Source organism: Phytophthora cinnamomi (genome assembly GCF_018691715.1).
Source record: "Phytophthora cinnamomi strain GKB4 chromosome Unknown Contig112, whole genome shotgun sequence".
Taxonomy (NCBI): Eukaryota; Oomycota; class Peronosporomycetes; order Peronosporales; family Peronosporaceae; genus Phytophthora; species Phytophthora cinnamomi.
The window spans coordinates 346,183-367,315 of NW_027151045.1; the positions used below are offsets into that span (position 1 = coordinate 346,183).

General features: G+C 55.8%; 7 protein-coding genes across 9 annotated transcripts; 3 read left to right on the top strand and 4 right to left on the bottom strand.

Moving 5' to 3' along the window:
• Window positions 1-230: 230 nt before the first annotated feature.
• On the bottom strand, window positions 231-2,929 carry IUM83_16061 (kinesin-like protein KIF6; the record flags this gene model as incomplete). Of its 3 annotated transcripts, XM_067940917.1 has the most annotated exons (5): window positions 231-306; window positions 459-509; window positions 613-1,547; window positions 1,624-1,749; window positions 1,856-2,929. In XM_067940917.1, the coding sequence occupies 5 exons, from the start codon at window positions 2,927-2,929 to the stop codon at window positions 231-233; spliced, it is 2,262 nt and encodes a 753-aa protein (XP_067781894.1). The 3 variants fall into 3 exon arrangements, with proteins under 3 accessions (XP_067781894.1, XP_067781895.1, XP_067781896.1); XM_067940918.1 differs by having other exon boundaries at window positions 370-1,547; window positions 1,624-1,779; window positions 1,883-2,929; XM_067940916.1 differs by having other exon boundaries at window positions 370-1,547.
• Window positions 2,930-3,239: 310 nt separating this feature from the next.
• Window positions 3,240-4,357, bottom strand: IUM83_16062 (PUB domain protein; the record flags this gene model as incomplete). The annotated part of the gene is made up of 3 exons (XM_067940919.1): window positions 3,240-3,467; window positions 3,548-4,108; window positions 4,190-4,357. The coding sequence occupies 3 exons, from the start codon at window positions 4,355-4,357 to the stop codon at window positions 3,240-3,242; spliced, it is 957 nt and encodes a 318-aa protein (XP_067781893.1).
• A 513-nt stretch (window positions 4,358-4,870) lies between these two features.
• On the top strand, window positions 4,871-5,794 carry IUM83_16063 (ATP-binding Cassette (ABC) superfamily; the record flags this gene model as incomplete). The annotated part of the gene is made up of 1 exon (XM_067940920.1): window positions 4,871-5,794. One exon carries the CDS (start codon window positions 4,871-4,873, stop codon window positions 5,792-5,794), a length of 924 nt encoding a protein of 307 aa, XP_067781892.1.
• A 362-nt stretch (window positions 5,795-6,156) lies between these two features.
• On the top strand, window positions 6,157-12,424 carry IUM83_16064 (Transposon-encoded protein; the record flags this gene model as incomplete). The annotated part of the gene is made up of 6 exons (XM_067940921.1): window positions 6,157-6,740; window positions 11,136-11,371; window positions 11,455-11,756; window positions 11,835-12,080; window positions 12,148-12,229; window positions 12,300-12,424. The coding sequence occupies 6 exons, from the start codon at window positions 6,157-6,159 to the stop codon at window positions 12,422-12,424; spliced, it is 1,575 nt and encodes a 524-aa protein (XP_067781901.1).
• Window positions 12,425-15,262: 2,838 nt separating this feature from the next.
• On the bottom strand, window positions 15,263-15,939 carry IUM83_16065 (uncharacterized protein; the record flags this gene model as incomplete). Its single annotated transcript, XM_067940922.1, has 2 exons — window positions 15,263-15,608; window positions 15,695-15,939. 2 exons carry the CDS (start codon window positions 15,937-15,939, stop codon window positions 15,263-15,265), a joined length of 591 nt encoding a protein of 196 aa, XP_067781900.1.
• Window positions 15,940-16,145: 206 nt separating this feature from the next.
• IUM83_16066 (Dolichyl pyrophosphate Glc1Man9GlcNAc2 alpha-1,3-glucosyltransferase) lies at window positions 16,146-17,870 on the top strand (the record flags this gene model as incomplete). Its single annotated transcript, XM_067940923.1, has 2 exons — window positions 16,146-17,224; window positions 17,303-17,870. The coding sequence occupies 2 exons, from the start codon at window positions 16,146-16,148 to the stop codon at window positions 17,868-17,870; spliced, it is 1,647 nt and encodes a 548-aa protein (XP_067781899.1).
• Window positions 17,871-18,048: 178 nt separating this feature from the next.
• Window positions 18,049-19,748, bottom strand: IUM83_16067 (thioredoxin-like protein; the record flags this gene model as incomplete). The annotated part of the gene is made up of 3 exons (XM_067940924.1): window positions 18,049-18,345; window positions 18,436-19,603; window positions 19,726-19,748. 3 exons carry the CDS (start codon window positions 19,746-19,748, stop codon window positions 18,049-18,051), a joined length of 1,488 nt encoding a protein of 495 aa, XP_067781898.1.
• Window positions 19,749-21,133: the final 1,385 nt, after the last annotated feature.

Consider the following 21,133-nt stretch of genomic DNA (forward strand, 5'->3'; position numbering starts at 1 on the left):
TGCGCTGCCGTCGTAGTGCTTGCTGTTATGGTCGCCGCGCTACTCTAATTTGGCAGCTGGATTGGGGCTGTGTAACAACTTGTTCCGACTAAGGTCTTGAACACTGTTCGGCTTTTTCACGAATTGTTAGTTACCATTTCGCTTCTCTGCCAGCTCGACGGCCCCATTGCTGCTGACAATTAACTACGTAGTACACAAGAGTCGCGTGAACATTGACATGACTTGCTATGCTACTTCCGAGCATTATTGCGGCGCTTAAGGATGTCTAATGCTTCGTAGAAACCCGAAACATCTTCCTCGACAGAACTGCCACAACAACCAAACATTTATTCTCGCATGCCCCAACCAGAAAACAACATTTCGGCGTACCTTGTGGTGCTTTGGCGTGCAACCGACGACCTCTGCGACTGCGATGACGATGCTCGATTGGAGTCGATGTATGATTTCGATTCCGCCACTGGAGGTGTTGATTTGCGAGGCAGGCTTTCAGGCCTTTCAGGTGAGGATGACTTGATTGGACCCCCCAGCTTGCTACTCGATCGAATTGCTTCCGGCTTGGCTTGAGCCAGTAACGTTTCCGTAAGCAGCGCACCTTTGCCCTGCCGCTGGTACCACAAGTCAAAGTCCTTCTGGAGCTTAATGCGCCCCATTTCAAGCATTTTCTGGATATGCTGAATCTCCTTCTTCAACTCACTCAGCTCGTTGAAGCCCTTCTTGTACGCGATTTTGTGTCCGTCGATCTGTTTTTTGAGCTTCTGCTCAGCAGCTTCCATCTCTGCTCGAGCATTTGCCGCAGCTACGGAAGCCGCCTCCCCATCTCCGCCTTCGCTTCCGGCGTCAAGAAGACCTTCGTCAGCTATGGCTTGCTGCTTTCGAAGCTTCTCAATTTTTTGTGTTAAAGCTTTAATCTGGTTGCGTGCCTCGTTGACCTCACTCGCAAGAGCCTTGGCAGCATCATATTTGCGCTTTAGGGCAATTTTGTTGTCTCGGATCGCGTCGTTCTTCGGATACTGCGCCTTGAAAGCCTCGAATGCCTTAGCAGGATCTTCTAATATTGCAGGATCGACTACTAGCGTTGACGCGTAGTCACCGGGCAGTTTGGCTGGTGCACTCTGCTTCTTCTGTGGTTTTGCTTGGTGCTCGTCTTGGTTACTTGTGTATTCGGTAAATCCACGAGATAATAATTCCTCCGGAATGGTTGCTCCGTGCTCTTTCCGAATCATGTTGACCATGATTGCGATCTCATTGTCACGTTGCTGAACAAGTTGCTCGAGCTCGTGTACGCGTTGCTCCATCTCTTGATTGTTGCCTCCATTACCTGCAGAAATGAGTTTTACACCACTAGGTACGCTAGCATCACCGCCGGAAGCTGCAGCGGCGCCAGCAGCGTTAGCCATGCTCTTGAGAATGTCGAAACACGCCTTCATCTTGGTGTATGTGAACTCGCCCATCGATAAGTGAGCGCTCGGCTCAGAGTCGTTTACAAAATTCAAACACTTTTGTCGCAACTTAGCGATCTCGTAATCCTTCAGCTCTGCACCTTCATTCTAATCGCACAACAGCACCCCGATCATCAGCACTAGCAGGGCGATTATTCCAACCGACAAGCCCTGTATCACGTACCACATCGCCCTTAAGAATGGCTAATTCTTCCTCAAGGCTAGCAACGCGTGCCTTCAGCTGTCGAATAATCACAGCCGGGTCGACTTCCTCGTTCAGACGTGCGTCATTCTTCACACGTGCCACTCGCTGCGCAAACCGACATGTCGACACGGATTCCTATTCAAAAACACCGAAAGAAATGTTAGCCTGCGCTCGAAACATCGTAATTTCATAGTTTCAATATCCAACTCACGTCAGTTTGATCTTTCTCCGGGCTCACGGTGGCTACCATGACCGTCTTACAATTCCCTCCAAGCGAATCACGTAGCACCGAGGTCATCATGGAGTTGCGATACGGAATGTGAGTTCTGCCTTTCGTATTCTTTTCGTGCAGCGCTACAATGACCATTTCAAGGTAGTGTAGGCTCGTGTTGATATAAGCAGCTTCACGAAGTAGCTGTCCTTTAGCACCAGTCTTGTGTGCTCGTTCTGACCCCGCCAGATCTACGAGGTGCAGCTTAGAGCGTAACACGACCTCGCTCCCCACTCTTCGTGTCTCCAGGGAGACCGTGAAAATGCAGTGAGATCGCGACGATGCCAAGTTCATTGCTGTCTCACTCACCGCGCGGTTTGTGTCTCCTAAAAACAGCAAATTGAGCGCATCCTCCTCCGTCGTCACTGGATGCATCGATAAATTGCGCAAATGACAGTTGCCGTCTTCATCTTCCAGCATAGCAACCCGTGGTAGATCTTCCAGCGATTTGGTTGACTCATGGTTCGGGTCCAACAGGTCGTAGCCCTGGTTGTTATAGATCTCGAGGTACGAGATCTGAGCTATGATCTGCTCCTGGTTGGTGTTGCGCATCCGCTCGAAGATCAAGGACAATGCGCGAGGGATGAGACCTCGATCCTCGTATCGCTCTGCCCCGCCTGTAATGGTGAAGGTTTTACCAGAACCTGTCTGACCGTATGCGAACACTGTCGAGTTGAAGCCGTTCAGCGCACTCTCTACACAAGGTCGGCCCACTCGGTCGAACACTTCTTCCTGTTTGGCTTCCATGCCGATGACCGAGTCGAAGCGGAACTTGTACGTTGTCCGAGAGTTGTTGATGAGCCCCGCGGCGACGTCTTTCGGGATGTCGTACTTCATCATGTTGGTGTCTTCGTCCCAGGAGAAAAAGCCCGAGGGCTTCCTGGACGGCTTCACTCGCAGGAAGATGCGGATATTCGCCTCTTCGTCGGGCTGCTGGCCCTCATCGCCGTTCAAAGTGGAGGTCGTGTCGTCCTGGTCCTCGTGTTGAGCTGCATCGTCGTCTTCTTTGTTCATGGCGGAGCGATCTTAAATGACCCCACCAGTCACCGTAGCAAGTCTCACACAGCGAGCTTCAAGTTCACCAGCCAATCAAACGGCGTTTTCGCGTCCTTTCGTGCGCACAAGGCCTCACTTGCACTGCAGGATTAATTAAGCCTTGCTGTCTGGCCAACTTGACGATCGTTATCCGCAGATACAAACATGAGGGCATCGCAATAGGGCAAGCCATCAATTCAGTGTCTTCGTAAAAAACTACCACATGTACGAATCACATTTGCAGCAATGCCATCTTGTTCATGAGTCTCGGTATCACTGCGTTCTATATCTACGCAGAATCGTGCTGGAGTTGAATCAGCGCGACCTCCGTGCGGTCGATGGCGGACTGCACGCTCTCTGCTTGGAACGCATCAGCCGTCAGCATTAAATAGACTTCCCCGTCGAGCTCCATTCTGATGAACCCAGCTTCTGCCAAAATATCAATCGCCCCGGGCACGGCCACCAGCTTGGACTGGATGGCCGCGTTTGTAAGCCGAACCTTGCGGAACTTCTCCTCCTGCCGCAAAAGGAAGTAGCAACCACATGAGAACCACGAGAACCACTATACTTTTCGATGCAACATATAACATTCCCAACCTGCGGGCTCTTGATGACGTTCGTCAGTATCTTGATGAGTGTTTCGGCTGCTGTAATGGCGCATGCTGGGTCCTGCCGCAGCAACACGTACACGGCGCCGTTTTCCGCTGCGCCCGAGCTGGACGTTGCACCGCCAGGCGCCGCAACTTGGGGGATCGCCGGGAACGGTGCGGCTGCAGGCGCAGGAGGCGGCCCCGCCCCAGCGCTGATGGCGTTCATGGCCGAGACTGCCTGCGTGGAGGACGAGAACGTCGCTGCGTACGGGTTGAAGCCCATCTGCTGGTGCGCGCTCTGCAGCTCGCGCGCCTTGACCTCCTCGTTGGAGAGCACGACGGGCGACGGGCCTGGAGCAGGCGCGGCTGCGTCAGACACGGCTGGCGGCTGCGCGTGCAGGAACTGGTTCTCGCGCTCGTCCTCCTGCTGCAGCCGGACCTTGCGCGCGTTGGCCACGCGCTTCTCCCAGGCGTTGCCGCGCTGCTCCAGCGCCTTGGCTTGCAGCTCGCGCCGTTTCCGCTGCTCCTCCTCGGTCAGGGCCGGCGGCTTGCTGCTGGCGAAGGGCAGCTGTGCACATGAACCAACGAGCGCGTTAGAGGCGGGAGGAGACTATTGACTGCGGTAGGCGTTGAAGAAGACTGGAGGGACCTTGATGGAGGGGCCTCGGGACGCGGAGGGCGGCGCGCTGGCGGCGGATTCGTCATCGTCGTCGCCTCCACCCAGCACGTTGCCCTGGCCGCGGAAAGCCGTGCGCTTGTTGGAGATCTTGGCCGCCGCCTGCTGCGCCGCCTCCTTCTTCTTCTTCAGCCAGTCCATGGCGGCGTCTTGCACTTGTGTACGTAAGTAAACAGGCGTCACTATCTGAGTCACTATCTCGAGTACCTTTATAGGCTTAGATGTATTCGGACACCCTACAAAGATAGATGATGACAGGAAGGCTGTAGCATACTGAAACGAAGTGTTGATGGGACGATACATGCGGTACAAACGACAGAGACGGGCCATGCATCTGTTTCTGGCGTGACCAGTGCCCTTTACATTGATAGAAGGGATATCTCTAAATCAATATTGCGTCAGCCATGCGTCTATTTATAGGATAATGGATCCATACAATACCATCTTCCAACCCCGATATCACCTCTATCTTTGCAGTGGGAAGTGGAAGGGGCAGCTGCCCAAACAGAAAAAAATACGTCGACCTCTCGCCATAGGATTTCCATCCAGCCGCAAAGGTAACTTTACCACGCGCGCAACGCACGACTCGGCTCAGCTCGCAGCTCTGAGCTCTCCGCTCCAGCGCGCGCGTGACGACAGCGACAGCCTTTGCCGATGTACGCGCCCGTGGACGTGGACACGGCCAAGCTGCAGCAGCTGCACGCGGCGCCAGGCTTGCGCGCCTCCTCCTCCCGCACGCGGGTCCTCTCGCGGCTCAAGAACCTGTCGCGGCTGCGACGCGTGCTGATCGCGCTGGGCGTGGCGGCGCTGGGCTTGACGGCCGGCCTGCTGCTCTTCCGCTTCGTGCGCAGCGACAACTTCGACCTGGTGGTGCGCTGGCTGCAGACGCACGAGGCGCTGGGCGCCGTGCTGTACGTGTGCAGCTTCACGGGCTTCGTGGTGCTGTGCTTCCCGTCCACGGCCTTCGAGCTGCTGGCCGGCTACATCTTCGGCTTCTGGCTGGGGCTGCTGCTGGCCACGACGGGCAAGCTCGTGGGCTCCGTGCTGTCGTACGCCATCGGCCGCTACCTGTGCCGCCGCCGCGTGCACGCCTACATGGCGCGCGGCCACCCGGCGCTGCAGGGCTTCCAGAGCCTGCTGCGCAAGCGCCAGGTGCTGGTCGTGTTCCTCACGCGCGTGGCCTTCTTCCCCATCGCCGTCAAGAACTACGGGCTCAGCGTGCTGGACGTGCAGTTCCCCGTCTACTTCGCGGCCGCGCTGCTCACGGGGCTGCCCTTCTCCGCCATCTGGGTCTACTCGGGCCACGCCGTCGAGAACTTCACGGCGCTGCTGGCCAGCCCCACGGCCTCCAGGCACAGCACCGAGATGGTGCTGCTGCTGGTGGGCGCGGGCAGCGCGCTGCTGCTGCTGCTCGTGGTGGGAGTCTACACGCGCAAGTACGTGCTCGGGCTGGCCGAGGAGGAGAAGCAGGAGGGCACGGCGGTAGACACGGCCGACGCCACCCCGACGGCAGCTCAGACACATATGCCCAAATGCTGCTCCGCAGACGAAGCCACGGCCTTCGTCGACGCTGTATGATAAGAGCACGGTACCTAGTGGGGATTTATCTACTTTGCTGTAATACTACTTCAGATGCTGGTGTCATCGTCGGTGAGTCTCCTCCTCTCGTGGTCGTTCACCTCTTGTTGGCAGGTGAGATGGAGCTCCTGCTTTCAAGACAGTTTGGTGGCCGAGTTGGCCGAGAGGTTCGAAGTTGGATGGCTGCTCCCTGGTTTGGAGGTGCTCGACCGCGTCATGTCGGGCAGTAGTATCGAGCGAAGTCGAGGTCGAGGCAAGCCGAGGGAAGGCGTCGATGGAATCCAGCGAGCTCTCGTCTCGTTCGCTCCGATGTGTTGCTGCCCATTCGGCATTTGACTCTGCGAGACCGACCCAGCTCGGCCATGACAGCTTCGCGCCGGGACTCGCGCCACAGCAAGCGGAAGCCCACAGGCTCGCACAAGGCCAAGCCGCTGCCGTCCAAGGAGTTCAGCACGTCCATATCGAGCGTGTCGAGCGAGCCAACGCCCATTCTCGAGTCCTCGCTCGCCAGCTCCTACCAGAAGCACGTGCTGCGTCGCCACCAGCCGAATCGAACCTCTCGCCGTCACGGTGGTGCATCGGGAAGAGGTCCTCGGGGCGACTCGCCTTTCACGCCTCGTCGACCTGTTGGCGCCGTGCCGGAGCTGTTCGTGACGTTCCGCCATGTCTCGCTCGCTGTGGATATCCCAGTGTCGCCTGCTGCAGCTGCCGCCGCAGCTCAAGCTGCTTCGGGTCAAATGGGGCGCGAGACGCTGGCAGCCAAGCAATTGCCGACCATCACGAACCACGTGCGAGGAATCGTCGGCGGCCTCACTGCTACCAAGACGTTCGTGCGTCGACAGATCCTCAAGAACGTGACGGGCGCCTTCACCCCCGGCTCCATGACGCTGCTGCTCGGACGCTCCGGGTCGGGCAAGTCGATGTTGCTCAAGCTGCTGGGCGGGAGGTTCGACGTGAGCGTGCAAGGAGTGACAATGGACGGCGAGGTGTCGTACAACGGTTTGTCCCGGCAGGAGATCAGGGCGCAGCTCCCGCAGTGCGTCTCGTACGTCCCCCAGCAGGACACGCATCTGGCCGTGATGACCGTGAAGGAGACGCTTGACTTCGCCTTCGAGTGCTGCGCTATCAACGCCAATGCAAAACCTGTCGGCACCGTGACCAAGTCACCGGCGTTCGAGTATCCTCGTGCCCTCCCGACGACGTATCTTGGCGGTGAGCGAGACCCGGTGACGGTCACGCGAGAACTCGGCTTGACTCGCTGCCAAGGCACCATCGTCGGTGACGAACGGACTCGCGGCCTCTCTGGAGGCGAGAAGAAGCGCGTGACAACGGGCGAAATGGCCTTCGGGCCTCACGCTGTGTCGCTCATGGACGAGATCACGACGGGGCTTGACAGCTCTGCTGCCTTCGACGTGGTGAATGCCCAACGCCGCTTGGCTCGACAGCAGCGACAAACGGTGGTGATTTCGCTGCAGCAGCCCGCTCCTGAAGTGCTGGCTCTGTTCGACAACGTACTGCTGCTCGCGGATGGTGAAGTGCTTTACCATGGCCCTCGTGCCCACATCCAGGCGTATTTTGAAGCGTTGGGCTTCGTGTGTCCTCCAGAACGTGGTCTCGCTGACTTCCTGTGTGACTTGGCATCTCCGCAGCAGATCCAGTACGAGCAACCACACGCGCCTATGCCTGGACGACGTCGCCACCCTCGCAGTGCGAACGAGTTCGCGGACCTGTGGATCATGTCGCCAATGTACGAGGCGATGGTGGAGGAACTGGACCAGCTTGACAACGACACGGAGGCGTACAGCCAAATGCAAAGCAGGAATGGCGAGCGAGGCCTGTACTTTGACCAGGAAGCGCTGCTGAAAGTGCCGCCATTTCGTCAGACCTATCTGCACAGTACGTGGACAGTGATGAAGCGGCAGTTGAGGCTTTTTGTGCGCAACAAAGTCTTCTTCGCTGGTCGAGTGCTGCTCGATCTGCTGGTGGGTCTGATGCTAGGGTCGATGTATTACGGCATTGACCTGGCCGACTCTCAAGTGACGCTGGGCGTGGTGTTCTCGTGCGCACTCTTCCTCGGACTTGGTCAATCGGCGACTTTGGCAGCGTTCTTCGACGCGCGCGAGGTCTTCTACAAGCATCGCGGGGCGAACTTCTATCGCACGTCCAGCTACGTGTTAGCTTCCTGCGCTAGTCAGCTACCGCTCGCGATCACTGAAGCATTCCTCTTCAGCGCTATTGTCTACTGGATGGGCGGGTTCGTCTCGTCCGTCGAGCACTTCCTGGTGTTTGTGCTCTACATGCTACTGACAATCTTGGTATTCATCGGCGAGTATTTCTTCCTGGCTGCTGCGTGCTCGACTCTGCACGTGGCTCAACCGGCGTCAACATTGGCGTTGCTGTTCTCCATCCTGTTCGCGGGCTTTGCTGTCTCTCGAGAACAGCTACCGTCGGCTATGCGGTGGATCTACTGGAGCAATCCTCTCGCTTGGGCAACGCGCGGAATCCTGGTAAGCCAGTATCGCAGCGGTGAGCTCGACGTCTGCGTGTACGGGGGAATCGACTACTGCACGATGTACCAGGGTCAGACCTTGGGCGAGTACTCTCTCGGACTCTACGACGTGCCATCGGACCCCAAATGGATTATGTTGGGGATTGTTTTCCTCCTGAATGTGTACGTTGGCAGCATGATCCTGTCGTACGCGATGCTGGAATACCGTCGTCACGAATCTTCTCCTGCGCTACCCCCTCCACTACCAGCTTCGTATTCGGATACCATCCCGACACCGAGACAACCAAAGGAATCGTACGCAATGCTGTCAACACCCCACGGAGAGGACGACGACTTGCTTGAGAGCGATTTGTCTGATTTTCTGCCGCCTAGTGCCGGTGTCCTGGGCGAAAATGGAGATTCGGGTGAATCGTTCAACGCCTCACAAGGTGTGCGTACCGACCCCGGCGACATACTCGTACGCATGATGCCTCGATGGGAAGTTCCTGCTGTCACTCTCGCCTTCCAAGACTTGCGGTACAGCATCACTGTCCCTGCTGATGTTGTTCCGGACCCTACCGGACAAGATCAACATGGTGTCGAGGGAGCTCCTGGTCGTCCCGTGTCGGTGGATTCCCGATCCAAACCAGGTAGAAGCAAGGAAATGGTCACCAGAGAGCTGCTGAAAGGCGTCACAGGCTACGCGTTGCCCGGCACAATGACTGCACTGATGGGGTCTACTGGGGCAGGTAAGACGACTCTGATGGACGTGTTGGCTGGGCGCAAGAGTGGAAAAGGAGGCAATAAGAAGACCGGTGCTCCATGTCTTCGAGGTCGTGTGCTGCTGAATGGAGTGGATGCTACCGAACTGGCTGTGCGTCGCTGCACCGGCTACTGTGAGCAGACAGATGTGCATTCTGACGCATCGACATTCCGAGAGGCATTGCAGTTTTCTGCGTATCTTCGCCAAGGTGACCGTGTTGCTCCCGAGCGAGTGGAAGAGATTGTCGATGAATGTTTGGATTTACTTGGGCTCAATGATGTGGCTGGCCAGTTGATTCGCGGGAGTTCGAGTGAGCAGCTGAAGCGGTTGACACTCGGAGTGGAGCTAGCTGCCCAGCCCAGTGTGCTGTTTCTTGACGAACCGACCAGTGGCCTGGATGCTCGGGCGGCAAAGTCGCTCATGGATGGTGTTCGCAAGGTGGCGGACTCGGGACGCACGGTCATCTGCACCATCCACCAGCCCTCCACAGAGGTTTTCCTCTTATTTGACTCCCTTCTACTGCTGCAGCGTGGTGGCGAGACGGTATTCTTTGGCGAGTTGGGACCTGGGGGCGAGGCATTGATAAGCTACTTCCAAGGATTGGGCCTCCCTCGCAGTACATCGACCTTCAAACCAGGCGACAACCCAGCCACTTGGATGCTGGACGTGATTGGCGCTGGCGTCGAGAAAACGCTGCCAAAGTCGACGCTGCCTTTGAAGTTCCGAACGCCCGCACCAGCAGCAGCTAGAAATCCTCGATTGCAGCAATTGGATGCGTCGCAAGCTTCATCAGTGTGCTCCGATATCTCACGTCTGCACCATGACGACAGTGTGGATTTTGTCGCTGCATACAAGGCCAGCCGCCTGAAGCAGCGCCTGGATGCTAAACGTGCTGCTCCAGGGATGTTCATGCCTTCAGACCGCGTGACACCCGTGACATTTGCTCAACGACGAGCTGCGAGCGACGGACTGCAGTTTGCCATGCTGCTTCGCCGATTCACGCGATTATATTGGCGTACTCCGTTCTACACATTCACGCGAATGGTGACTGCATTTACCCTCGGCTTGATGTTTGGATTGGTGTATTCGGGCAGCAATAACTTCACCTCATACCAGGGTGCCAACGGTGCAGTCGGGCTGATTTTCTTCTCGACATGCTTCCTGGGCGTCGGAGCCTACGTTCACGTGCTGCCTCTAGCATTTGAAGAGCGGGGGCCGTTCTACCGCGAGCGAGCCTCCGAGACCTACAGCGCGCTATGGTACTTCGCCGCCTCCTCGGTCGTGGAGATCCCATGTGCTGCGTTGGCGTCGCTGATCTTCGTGGGCGTGTTCTACCCGATGGCGGGCTTCTCCGCCTACGGCGACTTCGCTCAGGTCTTGGTCTACTGGTTGGTGCTGACCGTGCACATTCTATTCCAGACGTACTTCGGCCAGTTGTTCACGTTCGCCATGCCCAGCATCGAGCTCGCCGCCGTGTGGGGGTCGCTCTTCGACTCGATTTTCCTCATGTTCATGGGCTACAACCCGCCGGTCTCCAGCATCCCGGACGGGTACAAGTGGCTGTTCCAGATCGTGCCGCATCGCTACACGTTCGAGGTGCTCACGGCGCTGGTGCTGGGCGACTGCCCGGACGAGCAAGTGGAGCAGATCCTAGCGGCCACGGCCACCAACACCACGATCGATGTCTCGCACTGGCCGCTCGGCTGCCAACCGCTCACGGACGCGCCGCCCGCCGTGGCCAACATCCCGCTCACCTCGTACGTCGACGCAGTGTTCGGCGCGCGCCGCGAGGACACCACGCGCTCTGTGGCTGTTGTGGTGGGCATCCTGCTTGCGATGCGCGTGGCCACGCTTATCGTCATGCGCGTCGTCAACCACCAGAAGCGCTGAAGGTCTCGTTTTGTGCTGGGTTTTGTATTGCCCAAGTTGAAATGGAGGTTGCACCGGCTTCCACGTTGAAGTGAATGTAGCCATACAGTTTTGCGTTACACATCTGAAGCGGCTCCCACATGGCGCTTGGTTCTGACCTCACGTCTGGACGGGAGCTCAACTCGACGGCACGACGGGATAGGATAGTCACCCTCCGCCAGACGCGGCGCAACGGCACTCGGCAACTCCCCACTGCAGGAGCGCCTGCTGCCGCCGCAGAAGAGCAACAAGTCGCGCAAGATGCCGCTCGTGCCCTACGCGATCGGCATTCGGGCCGCGCCCATCGTGGCCACGACCGTGGTGATCGCGACGCTGATCACGTGCGTGTCCGTCGCCAAGGCCAAGGATATCTACCTCGGCGGCTTGGCCTGGCCCTACTTCTCCGACACGGGCAGAGGTACTGTATTACACATGGTTTTGCGTGGATGAAATCTATATGCAGATCCTCTGACGCTTGTGTTTTTTTGCTCTGTGCTACAGACCCTCCCGGGTATACGATCTTCTGCGTGGGTTTGACGACTGTCGCTGTCGCCCTCATCCTCACGTGGGTCACCAACTACGAGTTCCAGCGGGAGTTGGTGGAGAGGGGGTGCCGTGATAACACGGACAACCACTACGCGGCGACGATCCGAAAGTACAGCGAGGTTGTTCGGGTATTGGGTGTCCTCTCGGCGTTTGGACTGCCGATTCTGGCTTTCTTTAGCACGACAAGCTACCCCGATGTTCACAAGTACGCTGCGTACTGGTTCTTCGTGCTGGAGGCAATCGCGCTGGTGATTAATGTACGTAATTGTAGTTGCTTAGATGAAGGACGATTGAGCATACCACTTATGATTTTTTTTGTGCAACGACTCCCGCAGACGATTGCCAGCTTTAAGCTTGCTCGCCTCACGAGTGCTAGCAAACCTTACTACACATCGGAAGAGCCCGAGGTGCCGCTGTCCTCTACAAATGTGTTCAACCCGTGGAATGACCCCAAATCGTCTACGAAGCGGACGTTTTACATTCAGGTGGTTTTTACGACGTTGTTCTGGATCGGTTTTCTGTTGTACATCCCTATTGGACTGGCTCTTATCGATGACTTCCAGCGCCTGACCATCCAGGATGTACGTGCATAAGGTTATGAGGCGAGTGCTGTACAGCGTCTTACCCTCTCTTTTGCCTTTCAAACAGTGTGTGGATCTTAACCTGGGAGATAAGTATTGCACCGATACAATGAAGCTCAACAATACGGACACAGTGCTATGGAACTACGGTGCGTTCTTGGATCGTTAACACTCATGGACACATGCAAGTAAAAGCGCTAATGCTTTTTCGTGGTGCAGACAACAACCATGGACTCAACCAAATGCGCTCAGCCAGTCAGTTGGCATGCATTCTTACACTCGTTGGGTACTCGATGTCGTTCCTCTCGCATAGTAGCGAATCGCTACAAGACGATGCCGTGTAGTTGAAACTATTTGTTTGCTTTACACTTACTGCCATAGTTTTTTTTTTAACGAAATGCATGTCGGTTAAACCCGCATTTTGTGCTGACCCCACAACGACGCCGGTGATCTACTGTAAAATGGTTCTCCATTGAATTTCCATTGTATCTTCAATTGGGCTTTAGATATTCTCACTGTTGGCAAAAAGGCTTTATCCCGGGTTCTACAGGTCTGGAGAACGAAGTCTTCTAGCTCCGGGTCACATGCGCGAAGATTCAAGGTTGTTATCTAGTGGCGTTTGATGGAACTGCTTGATATGCTTAGAAGGCGTATCATAAATGCTTTTGACACCATGAGGATGATCTTGAACAATGCAATACGAAAAATGGGAACATAGCAGAAATAACAAAGTAGGGAGGCCGACAATCTCCAGCGCTAGCATAGCGGCGTTTTCAGCTGAACCCAGCCAGCTAACACCTAATAAAAAGATCCGCACGCGGTTTGCAGCCAAAGCGAAGTATTATAGTGCATTAAGCTGTAAACGATGTGAATACGCGTGGAAACCATCAAAATCGCGTTCATTATTACTCCATCGTAAACGCATTATAACTCGTGTCCTGTAGACTTGTTTTCCAGCTGCACCTTGCTCTTGCGACCTCAACCTTCCGTCCCGACAAGTCGTGCGCGAAAGTAGCTTGACGTTGCTCGCAGTAGGTTGAATATGAATCCGCACATGTACAGCAACGCAGCCAATACGTCAGCTACTGGTTTTTCTTCGTTTGGAGCGAAGGTGACGGCGACTTGGTAGGCGATAGCCAGCCCAAAGTTGAGCCTAGCTCAGCCCAGCACCAGCCCAGCAAGCTTCCTGGCGTTCTCTGCTTGTCCACTTCTTCAGTCCCCGCCCGACATGACAATAGAGAATAAACAGATACACACAAGCACATACCCTTAGAAAGTATAGCAGCAAGACGTTGTTATACCCTGTGGCTCTGCATGCAATCTTTCTTATGTCCAAGTAATACAGCAGTACTGTTGAGAGCTTCCTACGTTTCGACGACGGATCCTGCGCGACCAGGGCTGTTCTTTCGTCTGGATCAGTGAGTCAATCAACCAGGTTAGATCCAGGCTCACTGCAAAAGAAGAGCGCGTTATACCTTGAGCAGCCGGGGCGTTTGGCGGTGCTGTCGATCCGGTGCCTGGTGACTCGTCACGTGAATGTCCGCACATGTTAGCAACTTCACGTCAGGGTGCTCCAGACAACTGAGAGAAGAACTACGTTACATCTGGGGCGTTCTGGGAGCTGCGCGAGAACGTGGACATCACCTCTTCCGATGAGGCTCAGAGTGTGAGCCACATCCGGGAAGTTGAAATGGTCATCTCCAATCTGGTCGCACGGATCCATAATATTCTCTTCTCGCAGCAATATCGCGTCCATTTACTGCTGGTAATCACCGCTTCGTCTGTTAAGCCACGCCGTGTGCACCCGGGCTAAGTGGAGCGTGAGGAGATCGGCTGCTATGTCGATCTTGGCCTCATTGATGATGCAGCGTTTCAGGTACGCGACGGACAATACTTCCTTTATGTCAATGACGACCACGCGGCCATTCTCTGATCGTCTTCTTCATGGCGGGGAAATTTTGCAAAGAGAGCTCTGCACGTTTTGAGAGCTCGGAGTGATAGTCACTTCAACTTTCAAACCAAACGTCAAGCTACTTTCGCGTCCGACTTGCCATAAGTTATCATTTATCCGTGACGGATCAATAATGAACTCCTAATTGTCATCGCGTTGCTGCTTTTCCTAGCCTTATATGTTTGGCGGGACCGAGAAGATATTTTTCACTACATTGCAAAGGTTCAACAAAAGTGTGCTATTGAGCGGCCATCAGCAGCTTTGCTTAGATCACGGCATTGGCTCAAGGTTGATGCGAGTTAAGACGAAATCCCGCTGGGAAGGGCTCGCCCCCAAAGTTAGCTGGCCAGATTGAACTAGCTGAAAAAAAAAGAGATAAACGCACGAAAGTGATTGCTTGATCCTCATCGACCCACTCCTGCTTTGTGATCATCTCCGCCTCGCTCAAAATCTCTTAGTAAAGCCGATTGCCTAGCTTCTTTTTATTATTGGCCTCCACTACGTCTTTCACCAACTCCAAATTCTTCGCCTTCGCTTGTTCGAGCTGCGCCATTAGAAATACAGTTTCCTTTCTGCACGACGGCATTTCATCTCAATCAGCTTCGCGCGCTTGTCCTGAAACTCCACATCAGATTCCAAGTCGTTGACTCTCTTCTTTAATGTAACCAGTGCATCGGCACATGTTCTTGCCAACAACAGCGCTTGGCTTTTCGTTTTTGTACTCAATTCAAGCTGGTGATCGAGACATTCTACTTGTCGTGCAAATGTCATGACGAGGGGTTTAACTTGACTTCGTCTGTGCTCTACAGTTTCGTGCCGCGGGCGCTGGATAACCACACTTGCTACATCCGTCGTGGAAGCCTCTTGGTCGCTGCCCGCATCGTCTTCTCATTCATTGATCGTGATTCTGAGCGAGCAGCTTGAGATGCTTCCGGCGTCACTGCAGCGCTAGCTTGCTGTTGCTGTGTCACTTCAACCTTCACTACAGGTGGCGACGTCTCCATATCCTTTCTTCTTTGCGTTCAAATTGAAACTCTGCAACGTCATAATGTGTGCTCGACTTATCACATTTCCCCTGCTTTTTTGTCCGGGCAACAGTATGCAAAAATTCTGTACTCACAAAAAAATCGCTTGAATATTTTTAAAGCAAAACTTCGCGAGCTGTCTGACATACAGTACAATATTCTTACGGCTCCTCAGATTCCTCCGTCTTGAGTGTCTTGCGTGTCTTCTATGCTCTCGTAGAGCATGTGCTGCAACTCGTATTGGCGGCGTTTGCAGCCTCCAGCTGCTTTCCAAACACCGCAACTTTTTTCTTTTCAGCCCGCACCTTGAGCTGCAGGTCCTTGATTTCTTCGTTTTTCACGCTTACAACGCGGTTCAAGAACGCGTTGTGCTCTTCTGCTTCCTGCTTCGCATTCCGTGCTTCCTCCACTTCCTTCCCCATCATTTCCATCTGCTTGATCAACTCGCTCAGCTCCTCGTTCTGCGCCGAGTTTCCCGCGGTGCCTTCCTTGTCGACCTTGACGTTGTGCTGCTTTTTGAACCGACGGAGTCGATTGAGCTCCCGCTTTTGTCTCCCACGATCACAGACCCCCTGCAGCGTGTTGCGCTCCACCTTGAGGTCAGGGAAGCAGGCATGCAACTCAGCGGATATGCCCACTTGTGGCCGTACGAGATCTTGGGCGGCGCAGTCCGCGGGTTCTTCCACTTGGGGTACGTCTTGTCTAGCACCAGCAGGTACTTGTGCTGCTCCTCTGTGAGCTTGGACGACACTGTCCCGCAGCGCACGTCGTCATCGGGCTGCTCCTTCTTCTGCTTCTTGGCCACGGGCTCGTTGCAGCTCCGCTCCGCAGCCGAATCAGTTGCAGCCGACGAAGCCGCCTGCTCTCGGTTGCGCCCTCCCATGTTCCTCCCCAGACTCGTCCCCTCCAACTGCAGGAACCTTTGCCTAACGGGGGTATCCCGCAGAGACCCAGGAATGCATGTCAACTTCAACTTGCTTGCGCCCTGTGATTCGCCAGACCCTTCCTCCTTTTCCGCCAATCGCAGCTCAACATGTATCATCATCGTAACGATAACGGTCACGAGCTGCGCAGTGCATCAAGCAAGACATGACGTCCCGGGCCGAGACGCGCCGCCTGAAGCAGCGGCTGGACGCGCCGCTCGTGGCGCTCTTCGCCTTCTCCGTGGCGCTCAAGCTGCTGCTGCTGCCGTCCTACGCCAGCACCGACTTCGAGGTGCACCGCAACTGGCTGAGCCTCACGCACGAGCTGCCGCGCCGCCGCTGGTACCACGAGGCCACGAGCGAGTGGACGCTGGACTACCCGCCCTTCTTCGCCTACTTCGAGTACGCGCTGAGCTTTGCGGCCGCCGCCGTGGATCGCAGCATGCTGGTCATCAGCGCCACGCCCGTGTTCTCGCCCTCCGTGCTGCTCTTCCAGCGGCTCAGCGTCGTCGCGTCCGACGTGGTGCTCTTCTACGCGCTGCACGCCTACTGCTCGTCCTGGCCCACGGTCACCACGACCGAGTGGGCCTTCTCCGGGGCCAAGCGGCTCGCCGTCATGTTCGTCACCGTGCTGGACGCAGGGCTGCTGTACGTCGACCACATCCACTTCCAGTACAACGGCATGCTGCTCGGGCTGCTCATCCTGTCGGCCACCAAGTTCCGGCTACAGCAGGACCTGCAAGGCGCCTTCCTGTACGCTGTGCTGCTCATGTTCAAGCACATCTACCTGTACGCGGCGCCGCTCTACTTCATCTACCTACTGGGGCACTACTGCTACGTGAAGAAGCCCGACGCGTCGTCGTCGTCGGACGACGAGGACGCCAACGGGAAGCTGCTGAGGAAGAGGTCCATCTCGAGCACCGACGTGCACGAGACGATTCAGGACCTGCACGACGGCAATGTGGTGTTCTCGTTCGTCAATTTCGTTCGTCTTGGGGTCATGGTGCTGGCGGTGTTCGCGTTCGCGTTCGGCTCCATTCTGTGGGACCACGAAGACCCGATCGCCGGCATGAAGCAGATCCTGTCACGGCTGTTTCCGGTTCAGAGAGGACTGTGTCACGCGTACTGGGCCCCCAATGTATGGGCTCTGTACGCTTTTCTCGACAAGGTGCTGGTGATTCTAGGATTCCCTCCGTCGACGGAGGGCGTCGCGCTTATGAGCGGTGGACTTGTACAAGAGGCCAGGTTTGCCGTGCTTCCCACTGTGTCGCCGCTGGTGTGTGCTGTTCTGACGTTCGCCATGATGACCCCTGTGCTGCGAAGTATCTGGAAGTACCCCGACTCGTCGCTCTTCACTAGCGCTCTTGCGTACTGCATGCTGTGCTCGTTCCTGCTCGGATACCACGTGCACGAAAAGGCTATTCTTCAGGTGACACTTCCGATGGCGTTGATGGCCGCCGACAGCGTCGCTAGCATGAGGCTCTACAGATTTGCTTCCGGCGTCGCTACGATTTCGCTCTTCCCGCTGCTGTTCACGCCCGCTGAGCAGGGATCCAAGGTGCTACTGGGTGCATGCCACGCTCTGCTGGCGGAGGTGGTGCTCGTTCCTCTGCTCAAGCAGTCGTTGAAGGAACGTCATATCAAGGTCACGGCAGTGCGTATGTCAACCTTCGAACGACTGTTCCTCGCTGGTCTCGCGGGTCTTGCTTTCTTGGCTGCAGTGTTTCCCTACATTCCGCGAATTGGTAGCCGGTACCCGTTCTTACCGCTGATGTTGATCTCGGTGGGTTGCGCCGTTGGAAACATTTATGTGTGGGGCTTCACGGTTACCCAACACTACAGAAAACTCGATGCTGTCAAGTACTACCTCGATGCACAAAGGCCTAAGTGAATAGCCGCTGTCCCAGACTAAAGACCATCACGTCTCGGGGAGGATATTGCTTCTCGTATTACTAGGACAATGAAATAGATTGGTGTGATTTCCTTGTTTATTTTTTTGTGTTCGCATTTACATGCATGGGTAAGGGTATTCACCGCACACTGCGTGGGCAAATGAACTTTACCGCTCTCTACGACAGCTTGCCAAGCTGCTGCTTCTTCTTGATGGAGTTCATGGCGTGGAATACGCCAGAGTCCACCAGGCCAAGAATTGTGAAGACACCGCCGATCACTGCGCACAGGTGCGTGATGAAGTGGTAGAACGGGATGCTGTCTGTTGTGATCTGGACCACCAACGGCGAAATGTCGAAGGTGAAAAGCGCAGATGGCACCTTGTCTTCATACTGCGTAGTAGTCGCCGAAAATTCGTACGATCGCTGCTGCAGGTGCGTCTTTCTAGTGTTGTCCTGGTTGTCAAAGCCAACCACCTGCATTCGATCATCGCAAGAATTAGCAGGATAAAGGTCAGTCCACATAAGCGATACTACAGTACTCCCTTGGATAGAGCATGTACGTACGTTTAAGAAGTGCTGCACCGTGACGTTCTCGCTCTCAATGGTGTACGTTTTCCTGTCGAGCGGGTAACGGTTTGACGGCGCAGCCAGCAGACCGGCACCTCCAGAGAACAAGTTTTCGGTGCGTCGCACCTGACCGAACGAGAAGTGGTTCACAATATGCGAAACGTCCACAGCTTGGGCGTTGAACGATACCTCGTCGGAGCGCGCCGTGAACACCAGCATACCGGGGACACGATTGACGCTGATGCTTCCCGAGATCTCGCATCCTTCCACCGCGCCGGTCTGCATCGACACCGACGGGCGGTGCTTCTTGAAGTCGATGCCCTCCAGGTTCTCCTCGTTCACACGCACAGGCAGCGGCAGTCCCAGTCGGTCGTTGTTCACGTTCACCTCCTCTGCGAAGTCGGCGTCGGGCTCAAGCCGACGGAAGAACAGGTCCAGGAACTGCAGCAGGTGCTCCGTCTTGCGCGGGCCGTTGTAGATGTACCTGGTGGACGTGCTGCCGTACATGTAGATGAGCATGGAGGGGAACGCGCGGATGTGCGCGCGGCGACAGAGCCACACGGCCTCGGGGTCCGTGCAGTCCACGGAGGCCATCCTGACCATCTCGCTGTACTCCGGGTGGTCGGGCAGTTGCGCCGCCGCGCGCTCCCACTCGGGGTGGAGCTGGTGGCAGAACGGGCACCAGGGTGCGTAGAAGTTGACGAGCACGAGCTCGTACTTGGCCATGAAGTCGTCGAAGGTCTTGGATGTGAGCGGCGTCGAGTAGTGCACGCTGGTCTGCGTGTCTCGGTGGACGCCGCCCCAGACCGGGATGCCCTTCTCGTGGTTGTCGATCACCACCTCGTCCAGCCGCCGCACCTGGCCAGCCTGACGGTCCGCGGCCAGGCGGAAGTGGCGGATGTGGCGCGTGAGGTTCGTGAAGCGCTGGCCCATGTGGTCCTCCAGGTCCACGCTGGCCACGGCGCACGGCACGTTGAGCAGACTCACGTTGAAGTTGACGCGCAGGCGGTCCTCCTGGTGCTCGTCCATGACGACGGTGGTGCGTGAGCCCTGCAGGCGATAGGCCTCCCAGTGGGTGACCAGCAGCAGGCCCATGACGGCGAAGGACAGCAGCGAGAAGAAGGAGCCGCTGTACGTGTGCACTTGCAGGTCGTCCGGCAGGTGCCTGCGCGCGGAAGAGAGGGAGTCACGCGGTGAGAGTTGGGTGGGGGGAAGCGCCACGAGAGGGAGGTCATGTGGACGGAGTTTGGCGCGCTGGGGCTGCGTGGGGAAGGAGAGAGCACGCACCGGAAGAAGTCGAGCCGCGCCATCTTGAGCGCCGCCGAGCCCAGTGCTGCCACGTCGGCGATTGCGAACTGCCGCCCAGCTGGCGTTTGTATGGCGGGGTTTTGGCCAATAAAGGGAAAGAAGAGATGCGATTGGCGAAAATGGAGAGAGATCGTTTAGTGGACCGCGCTGTATTTGGGGAGGTTGAAGAGGACACTTTGAGGACACTTTCTTTTGCAAGTTTGCTCATATCAGTCTCGGATGCCCAGCGCAGTTTGTTAGCGGAGTCTGAAGTTGGTGCTCGGCAACTTAGCAACTCGGCAACTCGACAACTCGGCAACCCAGAAAGCTTTTGCTACAAGCTGATTTACAGGAAAACCAGGTACTGTACAGTACGGTACAGTATATGTAATCCTGGATCAAGACTTTCGTACGGTATCCACCGAAACCTCGTCAACGAATGGAATATGTATCGCATTGCCTTCACGTCCGCGTTTGATTTCTGTTGGCTGGCACCGTGCTTCTCGACGCCATCGAGTCGACGGTGCTAACTAATATCTTTGTCTTGCGTTCTGAAAAGAGCGACCGATGTTCCACGCCACGACGTGCAATCGTACGTGTAACAACTAAACAACGACTGCGGAATGCGGGCAAATGCAAAGGCTTCCCTCGCGACGACAAATTTCTAACGCGCGCACACCGTATACTTCAGTCCTGCAATTTTGCTTGCACTGTTGCCTCGTTCTTAAGTACCGAGACATTTACCTACAGAATACTTAGCGCTGGAAATCATTGCAGAGTGAACAGCGCGTCATTCATGCGGCAGCCGAAGCCGATTCGCGATGGAGGTGTAGACCTGTTTCTGGATTGGCATGCCATTTGGCTGTCAGATGTAAACGCATATTGCTTCCTCTCAACAGCCTTCTGTAAGACTATTCTAAACATATATTCCTAGAAGTTATCGTTCACAAGCCCTGGGCTACATGCTACAGCAGCACGTGCGCAATGAGGGATAGGACCAACCTGTAGTTGACACCCAGAGCCAGCCTGTCGCGGACTTCATACAGCCGGCTACTATTTGTTTCTTGGTCGTTGCTCTGGTCATCGTAATGTTGAATGGCCGGGTAAAGCTCACTTCTCGCTCACTTGCAGTGGTGGCTTGGCTGGGCTGTACTCGTATGGACGATACACGATCAGTCGCTGTGAACCCGTACGACAACTTGCCGTAGTCGTCCGCAAAAAGGAACGTGAGCAGTCCACGCGCGGGTCCATCATAATTGAAATGGCCTGTAATCAGCGAAACAGACAACGATCAATCTGCGAACTTCACCTGCCTGTACCAAGGATATTTGCTCAGCACATGTCATGTCAAGAGGTAAGCTGAATCTAAAAACGCCACTATCTTTCTCAACTCTATATCCTGATCCTT